We start from the raw sequence: 26,897 nt of genomic DNA, 5'->3' as shown, positions 1-26,897 counted from the left end.
ATTAGAACCAAAGCTGTTACTATTGGGTTATTTAAAGGAATCCATTATTGATGTTGACTTGGAAATGGTAATTTTTCTCCTTACAACTAGCAATACTTGTAAAGAAGCAAATGAGGGGGGAAATATCACTCCACCATTTTCAGAATGGCTTAACATAATATGGAACATAGCAATACTATCCAAATTAAAATACTGTATTACAGAAGAATGAGTAGAAAGATGATGTGTGATGTTTTGGAACAATCTTCAGGACATTATTCAATCTTTGCTTATTGCAATTATCAGCATGTAGAATTTATTTCAAAATTAAAAAATGGAAAAGAACACATTTACCTTTAAATATTTGAGTCTACACGTGAAGTCCAGAATGTGGCCAAGATCAGTTTTGGCATCTCCATTTGCACATGTTGGCTTTCCCCGACGAAGTTGTTGAGTAATAGCATATAACTGCAAGGGTCTGATATTAAAGACCTCACCAGCCATAAGTAACTGCTCTCCTGAGAAACAAAAATAAGAGATTTGGCAAGCATTCACCAATATTACTGGGAGAACAATAAAACAGAAATGCTACAATTTGCCTTATAGATGATTGCAATCTTCTAAGTCTTTTTCCATTTCTGACCAGAATTTGCAAAGTTTAACCGGGATTTCTATATATCATAATAGTACCAAGCACCCACTGCATATGTAAGCACTTAGACAAAGTTGAAAAAGCTTTTTAAAACATCTAATTTATTTTATTTTAGCTGTGTTTAAAGCTGTCCAGGGTCCCCCAGGAGCAGATTCTGAGGGTTATCTTGGGGCTGCAGGGAAGAGGAGAGGAAGGTGAAGTCTCATTGAGCAAGTACAAGTCTGCTAAAGCAACACTGGATTTTGCTGTACATCCCTTACTTTTGGCAAGAGCCCCACCTCTGCCAACCAATATAAGATGTGATGTGACACACCACTGTAGAAAAAGAATCACCTAACACACATAAAGTTACTGAGGAAGACCGTTATTATATGTGCTTGATGGCATGTTACATACAAACATGCACATCTGCTTTGGCTAGCTTCAAATCTAAGAGCACAGTTCTATATGTGTCAGTTCCGATGACAGCCACAGTGATTTCAACAGATTCACTCCCAGGTATGTCGCTAAATTAGCTATAGAGAAACAGCACACATGCCAAGAATTATATCGTGTTTAGAGGAATTACAGTTTTTTTCAGCACCAATGAAAGATTATTTATTCACTCAAGCCTTTAAAATAACATGTGTTTTTATAATCTGGGCTTTTCAATTTTATGATTAGATTTTTATTGTATGCATGCCAAAAATGAACATTTATTTATGCTGCTCTTGCTGCTTTGTATTTTTAATACCATATTCTATTTTGTGAGTGATCCAGTGAATATATGTTACTGGGTGGTCATACAAAATAAAAAATAAATAAATAATACCTTTGTGAAAGAGTTCTTCAGCCAATGCAGCTGTGATCCCAATGATTTCCTATAAAGAACAAGCAAATGGAATTAAAAATCACAAACTTTTCTGCTTGAACATTTTTTTAAAAAGCATAAAACAAGATTCAATATATCTTAAAAAATAATACAGAATTAAAATAATCCAAACACTGAGTGATGTTCAGTGCTGGCTGTACTCAGGAAATTAAGTCAATTAAGTGAGAGGCTATTTTATCCCTTATATACCCAGTACATCACAGCACTCTGCAGAAGACATTAGTTCAACTCATTAGCTGCTCGGCCAATAAGGGAGAAAAAGTGTCTGAAATTATTCCCCAGTGGAGATGAAGGCTGTGTGTTCATTTTTCTTTTTTTAAAAAAAATTATTTTTAATGAACTAAGCTACTGCTGGGGAAAAGATCCACAAGACAGGGAAGAATCTATTTCCTTTTACTGCAGTTCTAATTGCACAAGTTACAACCACTTCATTTCCTCAATGGTACAATAATTAAAACTGCTGTATCAGATGCAGATGGTGTGTATCAATGAACAACTTGAGAGAGGAAGCTATTTCAAAATAGGAAGATTACTTTTGGTGATCTTCCTATTAAAGAAGAAATCCATGAAGAAGAAAAGAAAGGGAAATACGTAAGGAATGACATTTGTTTCCCTGTGACATTATCCTGATAATCAGTCAATATTTGGAGCTAAATGCAATTAAGAAAATTCAGCAAGAATGCATATAATTATGCAACTATAAATGCATAATCAGAAAATGCTGTATGAAATCATTAAACATCAAAATATGCATCTAATATATAAATGGCAATGAAACGTCATCATTTAGCACCTGTGCCTTAGTCTTCGATGGGACATACTCTGGTCACAGTTCAAATAATATGTAAAAGGGTTTGAAAAAAGACCAACAAATTCTTGTGCTGCAAGATTTTTTTTAAAAGGTGACTACAAATACAGAAGAGAAAGTGTGGTGAAATGTTTTCTGAAACTCAAGCTATGAAAAGCAATAGATGAAAGGCACAAACACCCTAAATTCACACTGGTCATTTCAAGGCATATTTCTGAGAAGACAAGTTGTCAACATAGTGGACTACAATTCTCATCAGCCCCATGCCATTTAAGATAATAAATTTAAAATAAGAACTGAACTCAGAATATTTGACAATAAACCATAGTGAAGAATGGCAGAATGCAACTTACGTATAAGTGAAAATGTAAGAACTGGGACAATACTTTGGGTGCAGCCAAGGGAAATGTAAGAAGGAGAGTTTGTAGATAGACTTCCAATTCTTTTTGTCTTTTTTCTACCAAACTTTTGGAATTCTTGCCAATAATCTTCTTAGGAGGTAACAGATTCTTATCTATTCTCTTTTCTGAAACAAGCTGTAAGACAAAGAGTTAAGATTGTTCCTAAATGAATCAGAGTTTTCAGAAATTAGCATTTACTGCTTACACTAAAAATTAGGGCCAAACTGAAATAAAATATTTATTTTGTCAGTAATTACCAATATAGTGTTTGAAAACTCAGGGTAATATAAAGTGAGATCTTTTTTAAAAGCTTTTGCATACTGCTTTGCATGCCTTCCAAACCAGTTTTTAAAAATGAGGGGACAGGGACGGGACTAAGGTCTCAAAAAAGATTTGTACAATACAAACAGCAACAACGCAAATCAAACAGACCAACAAACAGACAAACTTCCTTAAAGGTCTTGCAGAATAACCGAGATAGTGCCAGGAGAGCAGGTTCTTAATATTGATGAAATGAATAACATTGGCTTGGATCCAGAGATACCTTGCAGTTGTGAAATAGCACTTCATTTGGGTAAGACTGCTTTGCTGAATTCACCCAACTTCCTGTCCTGCTGCATCCGATCCTATGCTATACCAGAAGATCTGCTGATCTTCAGGAATGGTCTTTGGGGAGAGGAGGGCAAGTCAGAAAAGCTTCACTGCATGAGCAGAGTTCCACTCCAACCTAATTTTTAACATAATGAAGTGAATGCCTTTCTCTTTGGGGGGCGGGGGAGAGGTTATAGTCTACATTATGGTTCAACAATTCTGAACTTTAAAGTCAGCAAATGTTCTTCATTAATGAGCTCAGGAACCAAATGATGACATATTACCACTCACAAGGCTCGAACACCACTAAGGATAGGAAACTAGCAGGTACCAGAAATTAAGTAACGACCAGGTTCATACTATGACCATGTAAATAAATGAACTTGGATTTTCATAAACAGATCAGTTATTTTCCATAGGCAATGGTTAAAAAAAACCAAGCAGATTTTACCTAATATAATTTGCTCTCAGTGGAATCCCATACATTTCTACTCATAAGTAAGCCCTACTGTGTTCGATAGAATTTGCTCATGTGTGTGTAGGTAACAGCTTACTGGCCCATTAAATGTTAACCATGGCTTGAATCCTATGATTTGGTACTTTCTTTTCTTTTTTCTTTTCTTTTCTTCTCTTTTCAGCAACAGCTCTCACTCAATTGTGTGTGTGTAGGGGTCTGGATTCTGACTGCCGCATAGCAAGGAGGGAGGTTTTAGCTCTTTCTGTGTGAAATTTTCATCAACGAAAATCAGGTGTAAGATTCTTGCATTGTTGGGAGTTCAAGTAGATGACCTTCATGGTCTCTTCCAACTCTAGCATTCTGTCACAAAGCCATATGCTGGGGGAGAGGGGAACTCCCTCCCTCTCATGGTGCGGTCTCCCATATGGCTTTCCTTTCTTTTTAAAGAGAATCTCAATGTGGGGTATCTTTTGTTTCTGTGTTTTCACTGCTTTTAATTATTTTATATATAAAATGTATTGAGACACTGGGTTAGAAGAAGAGTAATAAATAAATGTTAATAAAACAGTAACAGAGTCATTACAACAAACATTTTAAATATGAGGATATTTACCTTTTCATGAAGTTCATGGAAGTCACTGTATCGATGTTTGACCACCCACTGATGGTTGCCAATGCTCACTTGAATGATGTACACCTAAATAAAATAGAACTCTTAGCTGATCAAGGAACCTAAGATGGCCAATGTTTACACATTCAGAGACACAATGTTTACACAGTGTTTGTGTAACATTAAATAAAGGCTGCCAGTTAAGTTCTGAGCTTCTGCACATCCCAATAATACCTAAACATGTGCAAGTACAGCATACTGACACACAAAGCAAAGGCCCGTTACCAGCAATATTCAGGTACCAGTCATTGGTTTAATCTGAAGAACACACACACATCTTCCTTCAGCAAAAATGATATCCTGTATCAAGCAAGCCATTGTGATTTGCCAACATGAAGCCAGCACAGTTATGAATCGCAATGCTTCCATCACATTTATGCTGTGCTCCCTGATAAACTGGGCATAATACTGAAAGGACAAGTAAGGAAAGAGGAGCAGACAGAAATAACTGAACAGAGGTAACTGCGACAAGCAGACCTCCCTCTCCTCAAAGCCCTTCTTGCACCAAAAGCATTTGCCCAGTGACAGCCTATTGACATTCTTCAGCCACTAGGAAGTGTCATGAGATACTCTGGGATCTGTATTGCTTTCTATCAAAAACAAGGCCAAGACTGTATCTGGTGTTAGTGACTGAGCTTAGATTTGAGAGATAATGATAAAAACGTTTATCCAAAAAACATATAAAACTTCACATAGTATTACAGAATTGTCAGCATAGTGGAAAGATATTTGCATTGATTTTGGAGAGACACACTAGAATCCAATACCATCTAAGTTTTGTTTTTAGAGTGGATTCCTGAATCCTCGAAGTTATAGTTTTTAATGGAGCATTTACCCATATTTGATCCCATTTATGTTCATGAATCTGACATTTAAGGTCATCCTCCCAAGATATGCTAAGATGCTGGGGAGGAGCCCATAGCCGGCCTTATTAATAACTGTAAATATTGGATACCTTTAGAATTCAGATATATTGTACATATTTGTCTGTAAGGCAGACAGCTGGGTGGTCCAATATAGGAATTAAAGGGGATGTAGATGGAGCTAAGTGTGAGCCCATCTCTTCCATACCCTAAAAGTCAATTGAAAAAAGGGATTGTGTATTTTCCCAATACACACTCAATAAGGGTTTTTTAAAAGGCAGAGCATTAACTAAAGGGGTGGTGCAGAATAATTCCATTTGAACCCACAAGATCTCCAGCAAATCAGTAATAATATGCATTATTTGTGCAAGTTGAAAGGAATCATAATATAATTTAAGATAAGGCACTCCCAATCCTCTTTTGTCTCTAGGATGATACAAAATTTGGAGGGTTGTTCTACTACTAAGTACTGTATTAATAACAAAGGTTATTGATAATTACTTATTCAGTATTTTAATGAAGTAGGATTTTAGGCTTTGTATTCTGTGACCTAACATACAGAGTTTTTGAGCAATGCTTTCTCTCTCATCACATCTCTCTTTCCCAAAATTTATATGGATGCTACTCTATTAGAACAAGCAATGCCGGGTGTTTTTCTAGGAGCATGATATTTAAAGCAGCCATTCTGGTCATAGCTTAACATTCTGGCTTGTTGGGAAGTCATTAATTATCATTTATCAAGTTGTATGTTATGGGAAGGTATAGTTAAGTGGACACTTCCTGCTTTCTTCACAGGAAGGCAAGGCAAAGGAGCTGCATTTAAGTTCATCGGGTTTGGTCATAGTACGGCTTAAGCAGTCAGGATATGATTGTTTGAATGCAGCCTGTATGCTTCATTTCAATTATAGTATAATCATATAATCATGCATTAGTCCCTGCATTAGCAACTAAGGAAGAAGGTTGTGAATCACTAATTCTGAAATGATAACCAGATCTATGATTAGCATTTCCTCTACATTAGGATTTTTAATACTGCATATTACAAACAAGGCACTACAAGAGTGCTTAAAAATTGCTTCATTTTCAAATCTCATGCAGAACTAAGCATATATTCAGGGTTGTCTCTATCTCATTCACAGCTTGTCCAATTTTAATATTGATATAGGAAATTGATGGGGGTGCAGATTAACATACCATTATGTTGTACTATGTTGATAACATAATTCTATTACTAAAAGAGGCTACCTGATTTTCAGCAATTTTCAGCTCTCACAGGCAAACAACGCTGCAGCGTAAAACCCTGTTGCATGAGTAGAAGTCCACTCGTGCAAAGTCTGAATGTAATTCAAATTATCTCCCTCTGATCACACTAAAATGCTTAGTAAAAGTCATTAAGGTGTATATCAGAAAATAATAATAATAATAATAATAATAATAATAATAATAATAATAATAATGCTGCTGCTGCTGCTGCTCAGGACATTTTATCATAAAACAAGGGAGTTTTAAAAGCAAAAGTTAGAAAAGTAACAGGATACTGTTTTGCTATATCTACACTATTCCCCATTTTAAAAACTCAGTCCAAAGTACAAATATTTTTTCCTGCCAATGCATGCAAATAATTTAACTGGCATGAGACATCATTAATGGCATTTTCATCACATCGCTGTCAGAAATCTGTTGGTCTTGGCATTAGTTAGGTATACTTTATACTCTTAAGCTGGAATCCAATGCATCTTTATCTAGAAGCATTCCTCACTCAACACAGACTTATGTCTAAGGAAACATGTAGGGGACTTAACGTTAAATTAGATTACAGTAGATTAATAAATACTGTTTAAAATACTTCACTGATATAGGGAATAGAAAAGAGTGTGTACTCTTGTATTCTGAAGGTTGATGAATACATGCCTATTTCTATAATGAGACTCCACTACCTGAAATCAATTATTTTCACTGCTTATTTCTATGGAACAATACAAATGAAATAATATGGAGCAACCTAGCTACAATAGTGGCGGCAATCTACAGAGGCTCCATGTGCATTTGGAGGAGGGGGAACCATGCACACAGCAGGAGGTTTCTTTGAAGTTCTCACTGCAGCAGCTCTGGCTGTTGAGGCAGCAAGCTGTTTTGTAAATTGAACCATGGCAGTAGGAGCTGCTGCAGCAAATACTTCAAAGGAAGCTCAGGCTGTGCACTCAGTTCTTCTCTGTGCACACACTTTTCTGGATTGTGTCTCTAGAATCACAATAATCAGCATGTATTTACACACAAGAGAAGACAGGGTTGTTTTTACATTTCTCACAGCACAATCCTTTTGTAAATGAAGCTTCAAAGCCTGTACACGTCATCATCAATGTCACTTATCTTGCTATTGCTTTGTATTATCTAGTAATAATCTAAAGATCTGCAGTTACAAAGGGCAATGTTATTACCCAAGTTGATAGGTAAGCTATGTGTTTTGAGCTTGCAGATTTCATTAGGGGCACTAAATACAAAGTAGAGTATATACAAAATCTCTCATAAAAAACAATTTTGCACATTTTCATTTCGGATTGGCTCTTAAAAAGGAAGCTTGGAAAAGGGAATCTTTGCACTGTCTTGTCTGCAGCCCACCAAAAGCCGCTCCTGAGGATGAAGGAACTCTCTGGAATAGGATGGGGCAGGACACAGGGGCTGCAGGGGGAATTACTTTGTATCTCCCTTTGATTTCAGGCAGCCTCCCACACCTTCAGGAGCAGCTTTTCAAGGGGTGCAGGAAGTTGTCGTGGGGAGATAAGGGTGGGAAAGGCTCCTAAGGGCTTCTTGCTGTTCATAATTCTGAGAAACAAAGAAAAAATACATGCAGAACCGTGGGCACAATCCAGTCAAAGTTGGGGAGGGGGAAGGGGAATCACTTCATCTGAAATAAGTGCAACTCAAATGTGCTTACCTTCAGCTGTTTAAGAATTCTTAATTTTATTAATCCCCCCCCTATAACATAACTTAAAAATACATTTTTAATGAGTACAACCTAATTCCTATGAAGAGATACTAGTGAGTTGTTCACTAAATGGTGAGAATGTGTATTGCCAAGTAGGCTGATGGGAACATATATTTGCATAATATAAATGGGGTTTTGGCTATCCCCAATTGCACCAAAGCATGGAGAATGTGTCCCTGACTTCCCATAGGGAGGAATGTCAAGGGACCAGGAGGACTTTTGGAACTGCCCTGTTTTTGGCCCACGGTGTTGGACAGTGGCGTAGCAGGGGGGAGGGGCACCAGGGTGATTGCCCTGGGTTCAAAAATTTATAGGGATGTTCTCTCTGAGGCTGCAGCTGCTGCCCTGACCAAAGGCACTCCCTGTCCCACCTGCCCGCTTCACCTGAGCAGAAACACCAAACAGGAGCTAAGATAGGAGAGGCCCTTGTATTCCTCAGCTGTCTGGCGTCTCCTGATGGTGGGAAAGGTGGATGGACGGCGAGACTTGAGGCAGTGGCAATGCCCCAACCTGAGGAGGTGTGCACATATATCCTGCACTGCTCCATCTGGCAACAGCAGAAGCACTGCATGGAGGCACTGCGATGGCTGAGCAATGGCCAACCCTGTCCTGCCTACCGATGGCTTCCTCTGCCCATTGCCCTGAGCCTTGGCAGAGATGCTCCCACTCATTTCAGCCTGCCCTGCAGCAGAGAGGGTCATGTGCCCACTCAACGACAGCCCCAATAGCGTGGCACTCTGTTGCTACGCGCTGTTCTTCAAAACCAAATCCCCCGCCACCTTTTTCTCCAAGCGTGGAGAAAGGTGCGCAAAAGGGAAGGAGCCACAGAGGTTGTGCAGAGTGCAAGCCAATTATGGCAAAGGTTTGCACCATCGGAGTGCTCCCATCCCATCAGAAGGGTTACTCTGTGCTCACCATAAACTGAGATGTCAGCGGTTGGTTCCAGATGGTCCCAGTCCCTGAAGAGCAGACTCTTGCATGGTGGGCTCCTCAAACCTGTCCTTGACTGTGATATATGATTGCTTCTTCCTACAGGTTAGGGGGCTCAATACTTGCCTTGCCCTGGGCACTGGCAAACCACGCTAAGCCACTGCAGTTGGAGGAGCTGACCTCTTGAATAGCAAAGAAGTAGCTCTGACAAGGGGCCATGGGGGTGCACCCTTAGTGAACTGTGTTACTAGGCAAGAAAGTAGATCTGAGAGAGGGTATGGATTGATGTAATGGCTGCCAGACACTGCTGATTCTTAAGCAGGGAAAAGTATCGCTTACTTTGCTTACTTATAAAGTTGTGTAAGGATATTCATTGGTGGCTCTCACAAATAAAAATGCAGCAAGTTTCCCCAAGCCAAGTCTAGTACCTTTCCCATCATCACAAGTTTCCTGGGACACTGCAAGTCCATTACAGTCATACTTCGTGTTGCGTTTGCTTCAGGTTGAGCGTTTTCAGGTTGCGTCCCATGGCGACCCGGAAGTACCAGAAAGGGTTACTTCCGGGTTTCGTCGCTCGCGCAGACACTCAAAATGACATCACATGCATGTACAGAAGTGGCAAATTGCAACCCGCGCAGGTTGCATTCTGCTCAGGATGCAAACGGGGCTCCGGAACGGATCCCGTCCGCAACCAGAGGTACCACTGTACCTTACAAAAGTGGAGCGCTGCCACACAGTTACTAATTTTTTAGAGGGAGATCTTATTATGAGAGTGAAATTTTTAGATGGGTAGGCGTTAAGTCTATAGCAGCAGCAGCAGCAGCAACAAAATCCAAAAGGAATCTTATAGCACCTGAAAGGCTAACCAATTTATTATGGCATATGATCTTTTGGACTACAGTCTACTTCATCAGTAAACATATTTCTTGTCTATGGTTTTCTTATTATTATCATGAGGTTGCTGTGGTAGGCGACCTACCAGTCTGTCTTCGTTTTACATTGGGTAGAACCAACAAATAAAAGTATTCACTAACAAAACAAGGCGCAAGCCAAAATTAGCACTGTGAGGGGGACTGTTTGCCTAATTTTGGCTGGATTAGTCACTATAATATCATTATCTGCTCTGCACACAGATCAAAAGAATTACATTTTGAAAGTACTTTATCTAGACTGCTTTCTCCCCCTTCTCTCTTATTTTAGCTAGCCCGTGTACTCAAGGGGGAAAATATTTTCAAAACTCTCACACTGCAGTTCTATCTCTACCAAGTATCTCACATTATGTAAATCGTTTCCATTATACCCTGATTTTTTTTACACTTTACGTATTAAAAATGCAATCAACAAGGCATGCATCTATGCAGCATTAGAAATGGAACATATATATCACTTTTAAACCAATGTGGTGCCAAGTATTCTCACCCCTTCATACTATTAAAATAGGCATAAACAGGTTTAGAAATGTGTTTTCACACTACAAAATTCATTGATGATAATGGCTCAGAGTTCATCTAAGAGAATGGCTTAGCTAAAACAAAACTAGGAGACACACCCATTTTCATTTATGTAACCAAGTAGTTTGAGATGTTTCAATGGTAAGATTCTGGGTTGGCTTCTAAAGCTGCTAGGTAACTGTAATGTACTTGTCCACATGGACAGCTCTGTATAAAAAGTTACTGGTATTGATAAGAGCATTACTACAACTAGTGTAATGCAAATCAAAGCATCTTCTTTTCCTCTAACCCCACCATTCAAAAAGAGAAGCATTTCATAGTTTTAACAGTTGCGTAAGATTATCATGCACTGAATTTGATCCAGACTGGAAAAATGTCCCTTGCCCATTGCCACATCCCTTCTGCATATTATTTTAAAAAACAACATACCAAATGTATTATATGTTAGGTCATGTGTTTGGGCCAGTTTCTAAAGGATGCTTTGTATCTGTTTACCATGAAGTGAGAGGGCAGAATAAAATGAAGCTCATACCAGAACTTGGTCTTTGATTTGGCATACCCATTTCGAAGGCAAGTATTTTAAACCTCAACCTGAAGAGAGACAACAACATCCATGGCCTCCCTCACATGGGTGCCAAAGGAATTTTTTTTGGGGGGGGCGGGGGCGGGGATGTAAAACACTAAAAAGCGGAAGAGAGGGCTAATTTCTCACAAAAAAGAACCTATAAGCACATTTTGCCTCCTTTCTCTGGTTCTACAAATGCTAGAAAGATGAGACTCTGGGGATGATGTTTCATGGCTGGAGTGCCTCCCCTGCCCCAACACCACCTTTGCTCTCTCATATGCATCTTCTTTCTTTGCTTTCGGAGTTTGTGTTCCCGCCCAAGGAAATCCAGCCCAAGGAAGAGTTCTGTGTATCTCGGAAGCGCACAAGCATAACACGGACCCGGTGAAGCCTGCAATCGTTTCCCAACAGGGCAATAACGGATCTGGATGCATCAGGAAGGCGTCTCTTTAGCAGGTTTTCTCCGACCCGCTCCCCATTTATCCCCGCATCGTTATCCCCCCTTCCCACGATAGATACATAGTGCGTGTGTACGTGTACCATGATCAGAAGATTCCCGTCCTTTTCCCCGAGAGAGGGATGAGGGACCCAGGGGAAAGACTTGAACCCTTCCCTTTGAGAAAAAGAAACCCACCACCGCCCTGACCTCGCCTCCCCTTCCTCGCCCCTCCTGCCGCCGCCGCCGCCGCCGCCGCCTCACCGTGTAGGTCTCCACCAGCTCCGAGCCAAGGATCCGGACCCCTTTCGGGGGCTCCTCGCCCTCCTCCCCGGCCCCGACCACCTCCATCTCGGCCGCTCCTCAGGCAAGAAGAGGGCAGGGCAGGGCGCAAGGGACGCGGGAAGGGAAGGCGCCGCTGGGGCGGAGGAGCTGCGCTCACGCGCCCGCTCTCCTCAGGCGAGCTCCGCCGGCCGCTGCTGCTGCTGCTGCTGTTGTTGTGGCGGCCGCTGCTGCTGCTGCTGCGCTGCCCCCTCCCCACGGGCCGCTGCCAGCGCAGCACCCGCCGCCGTCACAGCCGCCATGTTCGGCTTCACTCCGCCCGCCTGCCCGCCTCCCTAACTCGGCTGGCTCCGGCGGGGGCGGGGCAAGGAGGAGGAGGAGGAGGAGGCCTCGAGAGACGCCGCCGCCGCCGCGCGACAACTGTCATTCGCAGCCTGCGGAAGGGCCGAGGAAGCCCCGGGCGTAGGGGGCGGGGCTAAAGCGCGGGAGAGCGAGGGGGGGGAGGAAGAAACATGGACTTTCGAAAGAGGTAGAGTCGCAGTTCCTTCAGCTGGAGGACGGAGCTTCCGGGTTACTTTCGACCCCGTTTTCCTCCTAAAAAAAAAAAAAAGAGGCAGCTCCTCAGAGGAGAGGTAATGGAGTGCAATGTGGCCAGAGTGTTCACTGCATTTTTCTAGCAACGGTGCCCCATCTGTTGCTTGTTCCCATCTGCTTGGAACCAGTCTGTTGACTTGCAGCTTCACCCCTGAGTTTCTTTTGGAAAGAAGGTGTTGCAGTTCGGATACGGTGCTGACATAAGATGCCAGATCTCAAGCCGGTTGCTCCGCCAGCCACAGGATCCACCACTCTTGACTAGTGAGTCCTTGGCCTGTGCTGCTGAGCCACCAGCATCTACAAGTTATCCCAGACAACACCACTGTTTCGTTATATTGCAAATCACCCCTACAATCTGGCTTTTGCTGCTATAATGGTAGCCTGCGCCTGTGAAGGAGGCTCCATTTTTGCCTGGAGAGGCACGGAAAGAACCTCCATTATGCAACGTAGATATGTCCAGGCAAATACTGTTTATGCAACAAATTGCTTCACCTCATGAGTACACCCATGGACGTAAATCTTTGTCATCCTGTTATCCTTTGCTATCACTTACAAAATTCAAAGGTAAACAAAAGAGATTTAGATGGAAGAATCCTCATGGAATGTTAAGCTAATAAATAATCAGCTGAAACGCTAATAGAAAACTTGCCCTTCCTTCTCCCTCACCGGAGCAACTATCCAGCAAGGCCCAAAGGATGTGGCAATCTTTCTGTCCTCGCTAGCTCTCAGCTGGCTCATTAACCAACTATTTTTCTCTGCCTCTTAACCACAGTCTGTCTTGCTCTTCAAAATGCCTATTTTTTTTTAAACTCCTGTGGCTCCAGGGAGACATTACCAAAAACAGAATAAGAGCTTTTAAGTTCTGCACTCAATTTTTTCTTTCCTAGCTACTGTATGAGTCCCAAGCAAGTTTTGTCTTTCTTTTCTGAACATGACTTTAATTTTTTTTAAAATGTAATTTATGACAACTGTCTGGGGCATGCGTTTTAAGGATTATTTTTGGACTTGTCTACGTTAACCTTTATGGTAGGATTTAGATCTCCAATAATTTATGTAACCTCTTTAAGAATTACTGTGTTAATAGTGTCTGTTGTTTTGCTTATAGCTCCTGAAAAATGCTTTATTATTTTACTTCTGAATGCACTGAGCTACAAGAACAAGCTTTGCAGCAGTGTGAACCAGAGCCTGTTCACCTTTTTGGCTCATTCCTCAAGTACAGCCAGCCAGTACCAGCCTAAGACAGTTTGCTATAAGTGGCGAAGGACAAAATGGTCCCTTCTCTACCCACATTCCATGTTCAGAAACCCACCAGACTGGCAAGCAAACACCAGGGCTGGAGCAGCATTCTCCACTGTGTCTGAAGGCAGCAAGCTAGTTTAGAGGGCACAGGGCAGCTCGGTTCTCCACCACCTCACAGCTATTTTCCTGGCCACCTCCTGGCCACATCACACTGCTTAATGATAGGGTGCCCCAGAGCCATCCATTACCTGAGAATACAAGTGCAGCGGATGAAGAATTTAGAATGCCAACTCTTAGCATTGGAAGAATGGAGAAAAACCTCTCCCTTTGACCAGGAGGATATTTAATATTTGTTATAATTATATACAGTGGTACCTCTGGTTACGAACTTAATTTGTTCTGGAAGTCCGTTCTTAACCTGAAACTGTTCTTAACCTGAGGTACCACTTTAGCTAATGGGGCCTCCTGCTGCCGCCGCACGATTTCTGTTCTCATCCTGGGGCAAAGTTCTTAACCCGAGGTACTACTTCTGGGTTAGCGGAGTCTGTAACCCAAAGTGTTTGTAACCCAAGGTACCACTGTATTAGTCTTATTGATCTTATGTTAGCTGCTTCATGAGCATTGTTGGCTGATGTGGGGGTAAAACACAATATGACTGAACAAATAAATAAATATAGGAAATAAATCCATGTTAAGTGATCCTGACTATTGTAGTGCCATTCTTACGTACCTCTACTCATTCAAAGTAAAGCCCACTTGCAAATTCTTCACATAAGTTTCCATTTACAGATGAATTAGTTTCTTGCCAGCTCTACCTACCTGTGTGCAAACACACTTGGACAGAGGGGGGAGCTCTGAATCAGTGGAGAGAGAGATTGTTCACTCTAGCATATGTATAACCTCAATACCAATGCATGTCCCTAAACAAGCTAAGTGAATGATGGAACAAATTGTTTTGCCAAGGGTCGACATGAGTTAAGGATTTAACCAGCTTACCCCACAGATGCTTGCAGAGAATTTGGTAAGAGTCAGTTCAAACATTTGGACTATTGTGTGGTACAGTTATTCAGATGGAAGACTCTCCTTCACTACTTAAAAAGGAAACAGAAGTGGTTCCATTGGGTGGAGTGAAGGACTGTACCATAAACCTGTATGTGAAAGGCTTATATTTGAATTGTTTCTCATTTATCACAGAGTGTACAACTAGACCACCATCGGCTCATGTTCTTGCCCCTGACATTGTGATACACGTGTGGAATCTGGAAAAGGCTTCCTTTGGAAAGGACAGGTCTTCCAATAGGATACTCATGTTCTGTTGGTAGAAAATCAGCTGTGCATAGTATACAAAGCACTGGTTTTGCTGTCAGTGAGTCATATGGATGAGTTTGAGCGCGGAAAACTAAAGCACCCCCAAAATGTGGAACCATCATTCCGTACGTGTGCCATCTGATCCCTGAAAGAAGCATAAGTGTAGCAAAGATCAGGTTGCACTTTAGTTCTGAAGTATAAAACAAACAAAGCAAGCATCAGTGGAATTAGGATCATGTTTTAGAAATGTCAGCTGTAACAAACTTTGCATGCTTCCCATTGAGACAAGGTGAAGAGTCTTGCTTAGAGTGGATAGGATGGCTTTATATGCTGGGCTGTGTAGCGATCAGCAGTCCCTGGCTGACACATTTAGGGCTGACAGCCTACTATATAAGCAGAGCTTCAAGGGACAGAGAGCTGGCAGAGACCTTAATTTTGTCTCTGTACAGTTTGTCATCTCCATCCAGCACCGGGCCAACAGTAACAAACCATGGATGATATTTACAAGGCAGCAGTAAGTAGTATTTTCATACATGATGATATAAAGCTGAGGCTGGGACTTGCTTCTGCATAAGCAAGCATAGGATTATGCTCCACATGTCTTAACAAGGTGCAAATATTAATGTTCTGGTTAATGCTAGTGATGATGTTAGATTCATTTTTATCATTAATGTTAAATGTAATAATGGAGATCCTTCAACTTGTTGATATGATAAAGAGATTTGCCATACAGCTTAAGTTCTCTAAAAAAAACAACAAAAAACTTGGACAAATGCATTGTTGCTTAATTTAATGAAACTTACTGTGTTTTATGTGAAAGTCTGTTTTCATTGTAGCCCAGCTCTAAATAGAGTATGTATTTTAGGTTTTTGTTTAATGGATTAGGGATGCCTAACTGCATAAGGCTGTTGTTGAGCATAATTTCAAAAAAGTCTGTTTTCATTGTAGCCCAGCTCTAAATAGAGTATATATTTTAGGTTTTTGTTTAATGGATTAGGGATGCCTAACTGCATAAGGCTGTTGTTGAGCATAATTTCAAAACTACTTTATCTTTGTACTATTATAGCCAATATGTTTTACAGAAAATGCAGATAGCAGTGAAACAATTTATTATTTATATATGCAAATATAGTTTTTTTTCCAGAAGTTCACAAGCTGAAGGGTTTTTGTTGGTTTGTTTAATTCGGAATTCATCTATAATGAATTCTGCTTGTAATTGTGAACTACAAGGGGGCCTGAGAAGTAATGTGGTTATAATTTTTTGCGCCTATGGTTTTGACCACTGCTCTGCAAGACAGATTTTGAAGGAAAATGCTCACTCTGTTCAATGAAGAAGAGGACACCAGATCACAATTGCCTAAATTTCAGGAGAGTTAGATTAGTTATTATTTTTAGCTTGGAAAGTAAATCAAAGGGGTAAGGAGAGAAACTAATGACAATAACAGAAATACTCTCACTAATTCCATTTTAATCGGGGGAAGAACAGTTCTGGTTATATTTGTAGTCTAACTGGGCTTATGTTCTGCTGTGGTTAAGATTGTTAATAAGAAACCCTAATAAGACAGATGGAAGAAAGGATGATTCCTGCCTGAGCATATCCTGGTGGTGGCTAAGCTCCTACCAGTAGGTTTAAACAGCTGCTATGTGCTGTAAATAAATAATCCACTGAGGCAAAAGAATGTATCTGGGCTGTGGACACATTTCTGTCTAAAATACAGAAGATTCTTTTTCCAATATGGGACAACACTGGGCTATCTGGGTTCTGCATGTTTTGCATTTTCTTACTAATAAAAGGGTCTGCAGTCTGCAAGTTGGTAGTCAACCCCAGACAGCAATGTCTGTTTTCTGAGCAACACTGTTGAGACTAGGCTCATCAAAGCATTGAGGGAAATTTATTTATAGCAAAATTTACTTTACATTTAGTACAGTGGTTCTACACCCCTTGTCATAGCCTTTAACTTACTTGCCTTTACAACAATTATAGAGGAAGTCACTGGTTTTCCCATGTTGTAGGAATAGAATTACAGCCACTTAAGAGAGTTCTTCATCCTTGTCCATTTGGGGCTCCTGGTCAACAAGATGATCCTTTATGTGTTGCCTTAGCTTAAGCCTTGTACATGTTTATCTTACGACATTTGTATCCTACTCTTTGCCCAATGAGCTCAATGCTGATTTCTTTCCCCATTTTATGCTCACAACAAACCTATAAGGGAGGTTTGGTTGAGAGATGTGACTTGCCAGAGGCCGAATGGCTGAGGCTGTATTTGACCCCAGGTCTCTCTCTTGTCCAATCCTCTAACAAGTTAACATAAAAAGGCAGCAACTGGGGTGCCAAGCTGGAAACGAAAGAATGTTACATTAGTCCGTCATTTACTGCAAAGTACAATCATCTTTACATGCATGCAACTGCTCCTGTAACACATGTAATTTTGCAACCACTTGTTCAAAGGAATCCAGCGGATTTATCGCGTTGCCCGCTCACATCTCTTCTGCAGAGCTAAGTTTGGAATGCTAAGTTTCCAGATGCCAGTGTATACAAAGAACATTTTCAGGGCCATGGGTTGAGATAAAAGCCTCCAGTGATAAATACCAATGTCAGTCAGCTTCTGTGAACAATCAGAAGGGTTATCTTTCTTAACAGCATCTCAGTCACTAGGGCATAAAAATAGCCAGCGTGCCAAAATAGTCAAGTTATGTGGAGCACACAAAAGTGACAGGAGGCGTTTGTTTGCTGTCTCCAACTATCTTGGGTTGTCGGGGTTTTTTTTATTTTTCTTTTTGGTCATCACAATGAAAGAGCATCTCACAGCTGCTCTACTTCCATCACAGAGGCTTATATAAGCGGGTTCAGGTTTCACTATGAAATTTTGAACTGGCATCTTGCTGCTATTGTTATCTGTTTCCATAGATTATCCCCCTCCCCCATCTTGTCATTCGTTTTCTGCAGCCTTCCAACGCAATACAAGCAAGGCTGATGGATGGGAGACCAGTATTTCTATGGGGTGGTTCTGACCTCATAGGTAATTGGAAAAGATTTTACAGGTTGATCCATGTGTGTCAGTTTACTCTGAAAAGCTTCTCCAGACACAAACAGGACTGGTCAGGAATAAGGGATTGTTTCTCAACAGCCATATTTACACAAAGGTGTGTAAGGGGTACAGGGTAGAAGATGTATGTGTATCTTGGAGATGCTGACATGAAGGAGGTGGTATCTGTTTGTATGTAGGAGGAGTACAGCAGAGTTGGAGTCCAAGACTGGAGTCCAATGGCCCAGTCGGAAGAATAATGAGCTGGAGGGGTGTGTGTCCCTGGGTCTGAACCTGAATTTAGAGCCAACACTCTGTCACCCCACCACCAGCTTTCAGAAGAACCTGGAAGTCTATTCTGCAAACCATAAGCACTTAGGCCTGCTCACCAAAGGTAACAGAGAGGATAAATCAGAAGTACAAGGCCCAGATCATAAGCATGGATATTTTGAGGGGACGCTCCTACAGTGGTATCTCAGGTTACATACGCTTCAGTTTACATACGCTTCAGGTTACAGACTCCGCTAACCCAGAAATAGTATCTCAGGGTAAGAACTTTGCTTCAGGATGAGAACAGAAATTGTGCTCCGGCGGCGTGGCGGCAGCAGGAGGCCCCATTAGCTAAAGTGGTACCTCAGGTTAAGAACAGTTTCAGGTTAAGTACGGACCTCCGGAAAGAATTAAGTACTTAACCCGAGGTACCACTGTATTATGTATTAACTTGAGCACATAGCAACTAAATGGTACAAATTAGCATTTAGTATCATTAAAGGAGATGCTGGCTAAATCCCACGAGGAAACAACCAGGCAAATTAGATGTGCATATTTGAGATAGGTGAAGATGTTATGTGCCTATTAAATACAATGTTAATGAGAAGGGATGCATCAAGAGGAGAATTCACAATCAAGTCAACACTAATTTTGGGGAGAGACAGAGACAGAGAGAGAGAGAGTTCATGTCAGAGCAGGTGAAGGTGGAGGATACTGAAACATTTTACTTTAAGAAATTAATATATCTGTTTTGTTAGCCTGTAATGTCTTGCTACTGGAAGACTATATTTGACTGAAGTACAAGGATGATATATATACAAATAGTTATACTGTATGATTGAACTGAGTCTTTATTTTAATAACAGGTTGAGCAGTTGACAGAAGAACAGAAAAATGGTAAGCTTGTGCCATTTATCTTCCCATTTATTTCACAAGAAGGCTGTTTGCCGCATTGTCAACTTGTAATTGGGGTGGTTGACTAACCAATTAGCCACCAGCGCTGACAAGTAATCAATATGTAAAATAAAGAGCTGGTGGAAGATGACCATTTGTGAAGTTCAGCCTGCTACCACTTCACTCTAATCTTAAGAGGCGATTTCCTGCTTATGCTTCCCAACCCTTTATTGGCAGATGCAGGATATAAAGTAATTCCAGAGATGTTTTTAAAAGGGGTCATATAGATCTATGAAGCTGCCTGATGATGTTAGATCAACTGGGCCATGATATGACATGAAGTTGCTTGGTACCAAGACAAGGTACTGGTTCCAAATATTCCAGTAGTGTTGACTCTGTCTATCAGGGGCTTCCCACAGTAAGGACTTCTTGCTACCCAAGAGATTGACCCCGGTCTGTATGTGCATGGACCATGTGGTCTATTACTGAGCTATGGGCCCTCCACAGATTGCATTTGGCATATTTTTGAATTAAAATATAAACTAACAGAGTACATCTGTGAAATGCTGGGAGGCTGAATGTCCTTAAAACTCTTTTAAGCCTTTTAACGTTTTGAGCTTAGCTGGTCCCATTCATGAAAGGGAAGGGATGAGAGACAATCAATCTGGCATAATTTTGAAGGCAGGAGTAGAAAGCTGCCAGCTATTTTCTGTCAGTCACAGCTGGAAAGTGCTGTAGGCTTTGAAGCCTCCTTGTTGAATTCAATGTGGCAAAACCTGACTTCATTTCTTCCTCCAGAATTCAAGGCTGCTTTTGATATATTTGTCCTGGGTGCAGAGGATGGGTGTATCAGCACAAAGGAGCTGGGGAAGGTGATGAGAATGCTGGGGCAGAATCCTACCCCCGAGGAGCTGCAGGAGATGATTGATGAAGTAGACGAAGATGGTGAGCTATTTTTTTCTGGGTGGTTATAAGGATCTGGAAAGGAAAGTTTAAAAATAGTAAAACATTTTTTTTCTTGAGAGCTGTGTGGAGGAGGAATGAAGAGGAGTTGAACCAGATGTCCTTTGGCATATTCTGCATTTTTATCTTGTGAACTGCCCGGAGATCTTCGGATGAAGGGTCGTATATAAATTTAATGAATTAATAGCAACAACATTATTTTTATTTATAGCCCATGCATCTGGCTGGGTTTATAGATGGAATTCTAGATGGAAATCATCATATTGAAATAATTCATCACACCTCCTTGAATGTTTATGGATTCAAAGAATGGATGAAACAAGAAGAACAACTAACAACACGAGCAACAACAATTTGGGAAAAAACAACAACCACCATTTAAATTTGAAGGAAAAACAAACTTCTGTCAACTGCTACAGCATTTACCATATTAAATGGCTTTTTTTATTACCATGTTTGGAATATTTAAGTGGAAATGCTCAAGGTGAGAGATAAGTTACCTTTGTTGTTTTCTTTTTCATTGACAGGCAGTGGCACTGTAGATTTTGATGAGTTCTTAGTTATGATGGTCAGGTGTATGAAAGATGACAGCAAAGGAAAATCAGAAGAAGAACTTTCCGATCTCTTCAGAATGTTTGACAAGTAAGTACCTTGTGGACCTAGACAGTGATCAAGTGGAGACAGAACGTTTCTAACACTCATACCTAGTCCCGGGTGACTAGTAATATGCAAGAAGAGGATAACTAGCTTTCATAGACTTCCTTCACTGTGATAGCTGCCACTACGAGGATGGGGGAGAAATCATTTCAGCTCACATTTCAAGGCAATATGCAAACTGAGACACAACCAGCCTGCAAAATTCACATTTCTCTGAATATTACAATTCTTTTTATTACTTAATATATTGACATCCTGCCATTCTCCCAGGTTGGGATTCATTGTAGTCCTCCAGCCAAGTAATGCACAGAAAAATGCATATACTAGGGTGGAATGTTTATAAAATGCATAATTTAGTAAAAAAACAAAACACCATACAAAAATGTATTGTATTAGGGGGAAGTGCATTGCAAAGGTGGATATATTAGGCAAAATTAGGCATAGAAACATTAGAAGAATGTCACGACATGATACCATGTGATTATTGTCCTCCCCACCTGACAAAGTTGGCCTGCAGGGGGAAGGCTAGATAAAAATCTGACCCCCAGGGGCAAGAAGGTTCCAGAACTTTCTCTTCATCATCATTATCTTGACAGGTTGGATGGCCATCTGTCATGGATGCTTTAGTGGAGTTCCCTGCATTGCAGGGGGTTGGACTAGATGACCCTTGGTTCCCTTCCAACTCTACAATTCTATGATTCAACACGTTTGGATTTTTTCCCTCTTTCACATTGGCCAACCATTAAGAAAGACCCACAACTTCAGGGCCAATATTTAGATGGGTACGAATGTTGCATTTGCACATGTGCATTTAACAGCTCCACTAGCTTATCACTCAGCTGTTTGCAAGTCCTTTCTTTGTAAAATTCAGATCTCTGAGAAACTGCACACGATCATATTGAAATACAAATATTAATGCCAAACAATGCCTTTTGGGTTGTTTGGTTGATCTTGTGGTGTATCGCATAGAATACAGTGTTCAAATAAACGCTCGGCTGCAATGCAATGCTTGATGAGAATGAAGAAATATACAGGAATGGAATTCTTCCTTTTTTGAGCTCTCCCATCTCTTCACAGAAATACAGATGGATACATAGACCTAGACGAACTAAAACTCATGTTGCAAGCTACAGGGGAAACGATCACTGAAGATGACATTGAGGAACTTATGAAAGATGGAGACAAAAATAACGATGGCAAGATTGACTATGATGGTAAATGACTGTGTGTAACTTTGCATATAAATCACAGCAAGAATTGCAGTGCTCTTAGATGGTAACCACTATAAAGAAAAAGAGGGTGGACACACACACACACACACACACACACACAACCTAATCTTAAAAACTCAGAGTCATCATTACTTAAAGACCAAAGGTACTCCTTTCAGTAAAATCCTTCCAGCTTGGGACCAGCTGACTTGAAGCATCACCTTACCCCATAAATGCCCACTTGACTGCTTTGATCTGTGGATCTGGGAGTGCCACATGGTGTTCATTTCACACTTGCAAGGAATCCTTCAGTATAGCCACACCTGCACTTTTGAATTCCCTGCCGATTCCCTGCAGCACGGCAAAACTAGGCTTTCTTTCACCTGCGTAGAAGGCTCACATCGACCAGCCCTATGCGCATTTCCATACACATGCACACGCGTACACACGCACACTCCTCTGCTCTTTTCTGATATCTAGCTCCTGAGAGTTTCTTTGACATTGTGCCCATTATAGCAGGGGCAGCTTCCAGAGGCTTCACTTGAACGGACTACGGCTTCCTCTTGAACTTGGTGATTCTTACTTCTGAGTAGAGCATGCCTAGACATTGCACTAGTCACCAGGGCTTACTTCTGAACTCAGTGGTCCTTACTTATGAGTAAATATGCATAAACGTTAACACTGCAAGTCATTTCCCAGTAATATAAAGAATTATCTCACTTCATTTCCCAAAGCACAGGGTCATTTACTTCTCTGTCTGGTTTTAGTTCTTTGTGTCTTAATTTCCCTCTTCTCCCCCAACCCCACCCCACGAAAAACAGCAAGGGGACCGAGATCTGAATTGTGAAAAAGCAAACCCCCATATTTACAACCTTATCACACGATTGTGGGAAAGAAGGTTCTCATGTCTCTTTAAAGACTTACAGATCAGCGCAGTTACATTTGGGGTGGGGGGGGGAGAAAAACAGCTGTCCCAGCTGGGGAGCCCTGGTGGGACAAGGGAGCCACCTGGCACCAAGGAGTGTAGAGACACACGAGGGAGAGAGGGGCTGGTGCTGCAGCCCAATGCAGCTGTCCTGGGCACCCCACATGCGCGGAGGGGACTCTTCCCTCTGGAACAGGCAAAGTGAGTGGGGACAGTGGCGTAGCGTGGGTTGTCAGCACCCGGGGCAAGGCAAGTAATCTGCGCCCCCTAACCGGTGGATTTTAGCAGGGGGCAGAGAGCTGCGAGTGCGAGCGTGCCTCCCCCAGATGTTGCGCCCGGTGCGGCCGGCCCCCCCCTGCACCCCCCACGCTACGCCACTGAGTGGGGAGAGAAGGAAGGGGCTTCTGACTCAGAGGGTAGGATGGGATGAGGCAAGAAAGGCAATAGCAAAACCACTTTGGACCTATGGGGTGGAGTGGGTGGTGGTCAGGCAGCCCCAGCTCATCGTAGATTGGCTAACAGGCTGAGAGCATCAATGGCGCCCTCTGGAGGCTTCACCTTGGGCAGAATTCCTGGCTAAAAGCCCTTAGTTTTGGCACTGTAGGCAAGCACTTTCACTGTAATGTTTTCAGACCTTCTAAAAACTTTTTTATGAGCAAGCGTGCCCAAACATATAAATTTGACATGTGTTTTATAGTGGATTTTTAAAATAGCTGATTTTATTTTGAACAAAAATTACCCTAACTTGTTTTTAAATTTTGATGTGATCAGAAATTTTAATGTACATTTTATGTAAACTGCTTAGAGGTTTTGATGATTAAGTGGTATATAAATCCTGTTACCTAAATAAAGGAGGAAAAGCCTTGGCTGTATTGCAGTATGCAATAGTCTCTGGGTCAGAATGCATTAACTTGCATTCACGGCCCCGCCACTGCATTGTCAATTCTTAATAGCTCATATTTAAGCTGTTGGTATCATTTTCCATACACAAAATCATTTTTGGATTATCCTTTCACAAAAAGCACAAGACAAATTGAGATGTCTCATAGCCATGGTCACAGTCTAATGAAGAGTTAAGCTTGCTTTGGGCCATTGAAATAAATACTGTAGTCCTAAGTGTGCTTAACTGTCTTGGATTATAGCCATTGTTTGCTTGGAAAATGTTTGAGGAATGATAATAGGGTGGTTTTGCCTCGGGGAAAGTAATGGGTACGACAAACTCAAATGGCAAAATGCATGCCTTATGTGCAACAATTGATACATACAGTCAGTGTTTTTTCCCTCCTAAAAAAGTGTTTAGGGGTACTCTCATTTTCCTACTCATATTTAAATACTGCCCCTCAATGAGGCCAAACTTAGATTCACAAAACTTTTAGGGGTATGCATACCCCTGTATACAGTCCTTGCATGAGTACAGCTCATCATGTGGGGCAGGAGGTCTATGGGAAAGGAGAATCACACTTGTGGAGCTGGGGAGGGGGGAAGAAGTGTCAAGAAACATCCCCTGCTTCTCCAACCATCATCTTATTAAACAAACATCTTGGATTTCCTTTCTTTGGCAGAATTTCTGGAGTTTATGAAAGGCGTTGAATAAGCATGAGATCTCTGGAAAAGCAGCCTCGGACACCTCCAGTTCTCTTTTCCTTACTGCTTGCATGATGTCATGTACTGAAGATGGTGAACATCAGGAAAGTCTGACCCATATCTTAAGTGCCTCAGATAGTCATCCTATGGAATATTTACTGAGTCAGGTTGTGGTCCTGTTTACTTGTTATTGCTTTCCATGATTATAATGTGCCCTTTAATGTATGAATGGGTTGTGCAGGTGACAATGAAAAATGAGGCTTAAATGACTATTGAGACATTTAGTAATTCACTACAAACTCTGATTTAACAGTGGAGCTACAGCTCATCCTCCACCAGTGTCAAGCGGAATGTAAAAGTACAGTGTGTACAGAAATAAAAATTTCTTTTTGAAATGCTAATAAAATTATTTTAAAACTAAAGTTGTTGGTGGTTTTGCAGAAGTCTTTCACTGCCAAAAGGTGCTAGGGATGCTTATCAACATTTCAGGTTTGGGTTTATACTGGAGTGTCCTCATCAAACATGTCATGTGCTGTATTCTCTGAACATATTTTTGTCAAGGTCTGTTTCTTTATTTCAAGAATTTTTACCCAGCTCTTCAGCCAAAAACATTAGGTAGCCATCCTCAATATACTCCTTTAAATGCTTGTGAAAAACTTTGATTTCAGCAAGCACAAGATTTAGTCATATGCATACAGTATTTGTTTTTAATATTTGCTGATTTTATCTATTGATAATTGATGTATGTACACTGTTTAAAGGTATATCATCACATCGCCACTATCACGCTGTAAAAAAAAAAAAAATGCTCTCAATGCATCTTACTGATCAATTAAAAAGCACACACACCAGATAATTCCTGCTCTCAAGATTACAGTCTAAAAGGCATGTAGCAACAGGAATAAGGGATGAGGAAGAAAGATGGGGGGGGGATCAATCTCAAGCACCAAAGTTATAGCTCTAAAAAGAGCAGCTGGGATGGAAGTGTTCAGTCAGAGTGAATGAAAGGCTTCTGCTAAGTGACAATTGACTATCCATCAAAGGCAGCTGGTTTCTCAGCAGAGCTGGCTGGATAGGCCACCTTCCCTGCTTTGCCTTCTGTTCTGCAGCCTGGTTAAATGGACTGCATGATCTGAGATTCTTAGGATGCTCAGTTTTTCACCCGCTATTAGCTTCTGCACCAAAGCTGGCTATTAACATACTTTCAGAAATGTAACACTTGAAGACCTTTATTTATTAGAGCAGAGAGCATTTCTTCAGATGCTTAAAAGATACTGATCCATGGGTTGTTTCGACTCTTAGGTTTTGAGCCAAGGGGTCCTTGGTGGGCTTGTCCTCCTCTGCCATGTATTCCTCCTGCCCACTTGCTTGCACTCTTCTTCCAGCTACAATCTGCACAATTGCCCAGAGGGAGTTGCTGCTCCATCGCCTCGCCCTTGTCATTCATTGCACGCTCAGAGGGCAGGTGAGCAGGCAGCAATCGCAAGGGGTTGGAGCAGCAGGGGGCTGCTGAGAATGGCAACGGGCCCACTTCAGGGGCAAGTGTCCAATGATCCCCCCCCCCGCCCAGTGCCATTCCTGTGAATGGGACTCTGGTGGCAGACTAGAGATGAAAGACTCAGTTCATACTTCCCAGCACTGCTACTCTCCAGAGTGTCATATATTTGTGTTTACTTACATATGATCTTAACATCTATATTTCAGGGTTGTTTGTCTGTCACTATCACTCCCAAAGCATAGCATATTAACAAGAGGTTTATCTTCTTTCAAAGCAAGAGCTGGTATTCTGGAGAAAAAGATGACAGGCATAAAAGATTGATAGGTTCTCCTACCCATTTCCCAGACCTAGAGCAGCCTGCATAACTACCATTCTCAAAGCAATTCACAATTATTTATCATTTATCTAGATCTGAAATGACAACAAGCACTAAAGATGAGTGCTACACTGCAGAGAGGCACAACAGATACACAATTAAGTGGTTTCCAAGAGAGGTGTTTTTCTAATAGTTTGGGCCCAGGGCTTTCAAACATGCTATATATCCATTCCCCAGGCGTAAAAACAAGAATGGATTCAAACCCAAAAGGGATAATGTATTACTGCATCTTTCAGAGAGCGTCTTTTGTGAGAGACATAATAGGAGAATTACGAGAGCTCATTATCCTTTGCACAGGGATCACTTCTTGCAAACAAAATGGAAAGATGAATCATTCTCTGTTTTCCTCCAATGCTTCAACATCCCTTGGACCCAATGTGACGTGTAACGCCATCACCTGCTTGGATCAG

At 41.3% G+C, this 26,897-nt stretch overlaps 2 protein-coding genes across 2 annotated transcripts in view; one reads left to right on the top strand and one right to left on the bottom strand.

Annotated features, from left to right (window-relative positions):
* The window catches only part of NISCH (nischarin), a 36,857-nt gene extending 24,538 nt beyond the window's left edge, over nt 1-12,319 (bottom strand). Inside the window, exons 1-5 of the mRNA XM_081847305.1 lie at nt 11,925-12,319; nt 4,373-4,456; nt 2,664-2,846; nt 1,443-1,491; nt 334-497 (exon numbers count right to left, since the gene is read on the bottom strand). Of these exons, the coding sequence (XP_081703431.1) occupies nt 334-497; nt 1,443-1,491; nt 2,664-2,846; nt 4,373-4,456; nt 11,925-12,011 (567 nt within the window). The 5' untranslated portion in view covers nt 12,012-12,319. The remainder of the gene's footprint in view (nt 1-333; nt 498-1,442; nt 1,492-2,663; nt 2,847-4,372; nt 4,457-11,924) is intronic.
* Nucleotides 12,320-15,460: 3,141 nt separating this feature from the next.
* TNNC1 (troponin C1, slow skeletal and cardiac type) lies at nt 15,461-25,035 on the top strand. Its single transcript, XM_081847539.1, has 6 exons — nt 15,461-15,597; nt 19,246-19,276; nt 20,072-20,218; nt 20,764-20,878; nt 21,971-22,107; nt 24,592-25,035. The coding sequence occupies exons 1-6, from the start codon at nt 15,574-15,576 to the stop codon at nt 24,621-24,623; spliced, it is 486 nt and encodes a 161-aa protein (XP_081703665.1). The 5' UTR covers nt 15,461-15,573; the 3' UTR covers nt 24,624-25,035.
* Nucleotides 25,036-26,897: the final 1,862 nt, after the last annotated feature.

Source organism: Podarcis erhardii (assembly GCF_964252035.2).
Source record: "Podarcis erhardii genome assembly, chromosome: 2".
Lineage (NCBI taxonomy): Eukaryota > Metazoa > Chordata > Lepidosauria > Squamata > Lacertidae > Podarcis > Podarcis erhardii.
The sequence above is the reverse complement of the archived record's forward strand: the minus strand, read 5'-3'. Positions and strand labels throughout refer to the sequence as shown.

Bases quoted from the DNA above. Each gene is read 5' to 3' on its own strand.
- TNNC1 (XM_081847539.1), top strand. From the start codon at position 15,574: ATGGATGATATTTACAAGGCAGCA. The intron at 20,879-21,970 runs GTAAGTACCTTG...ATCTCTTCACAG, and splicing joins CTCTTCAGAATGTTTGACAA to AAATACAGATGGATACATAG. The intron at 22,108-24,591 runs GTAAATGACTGT...TTTCTTTGGCAG, and splicing joins TGGCAAGATTGACTATGATG to AATTTCTGGAGTTTATGAAA.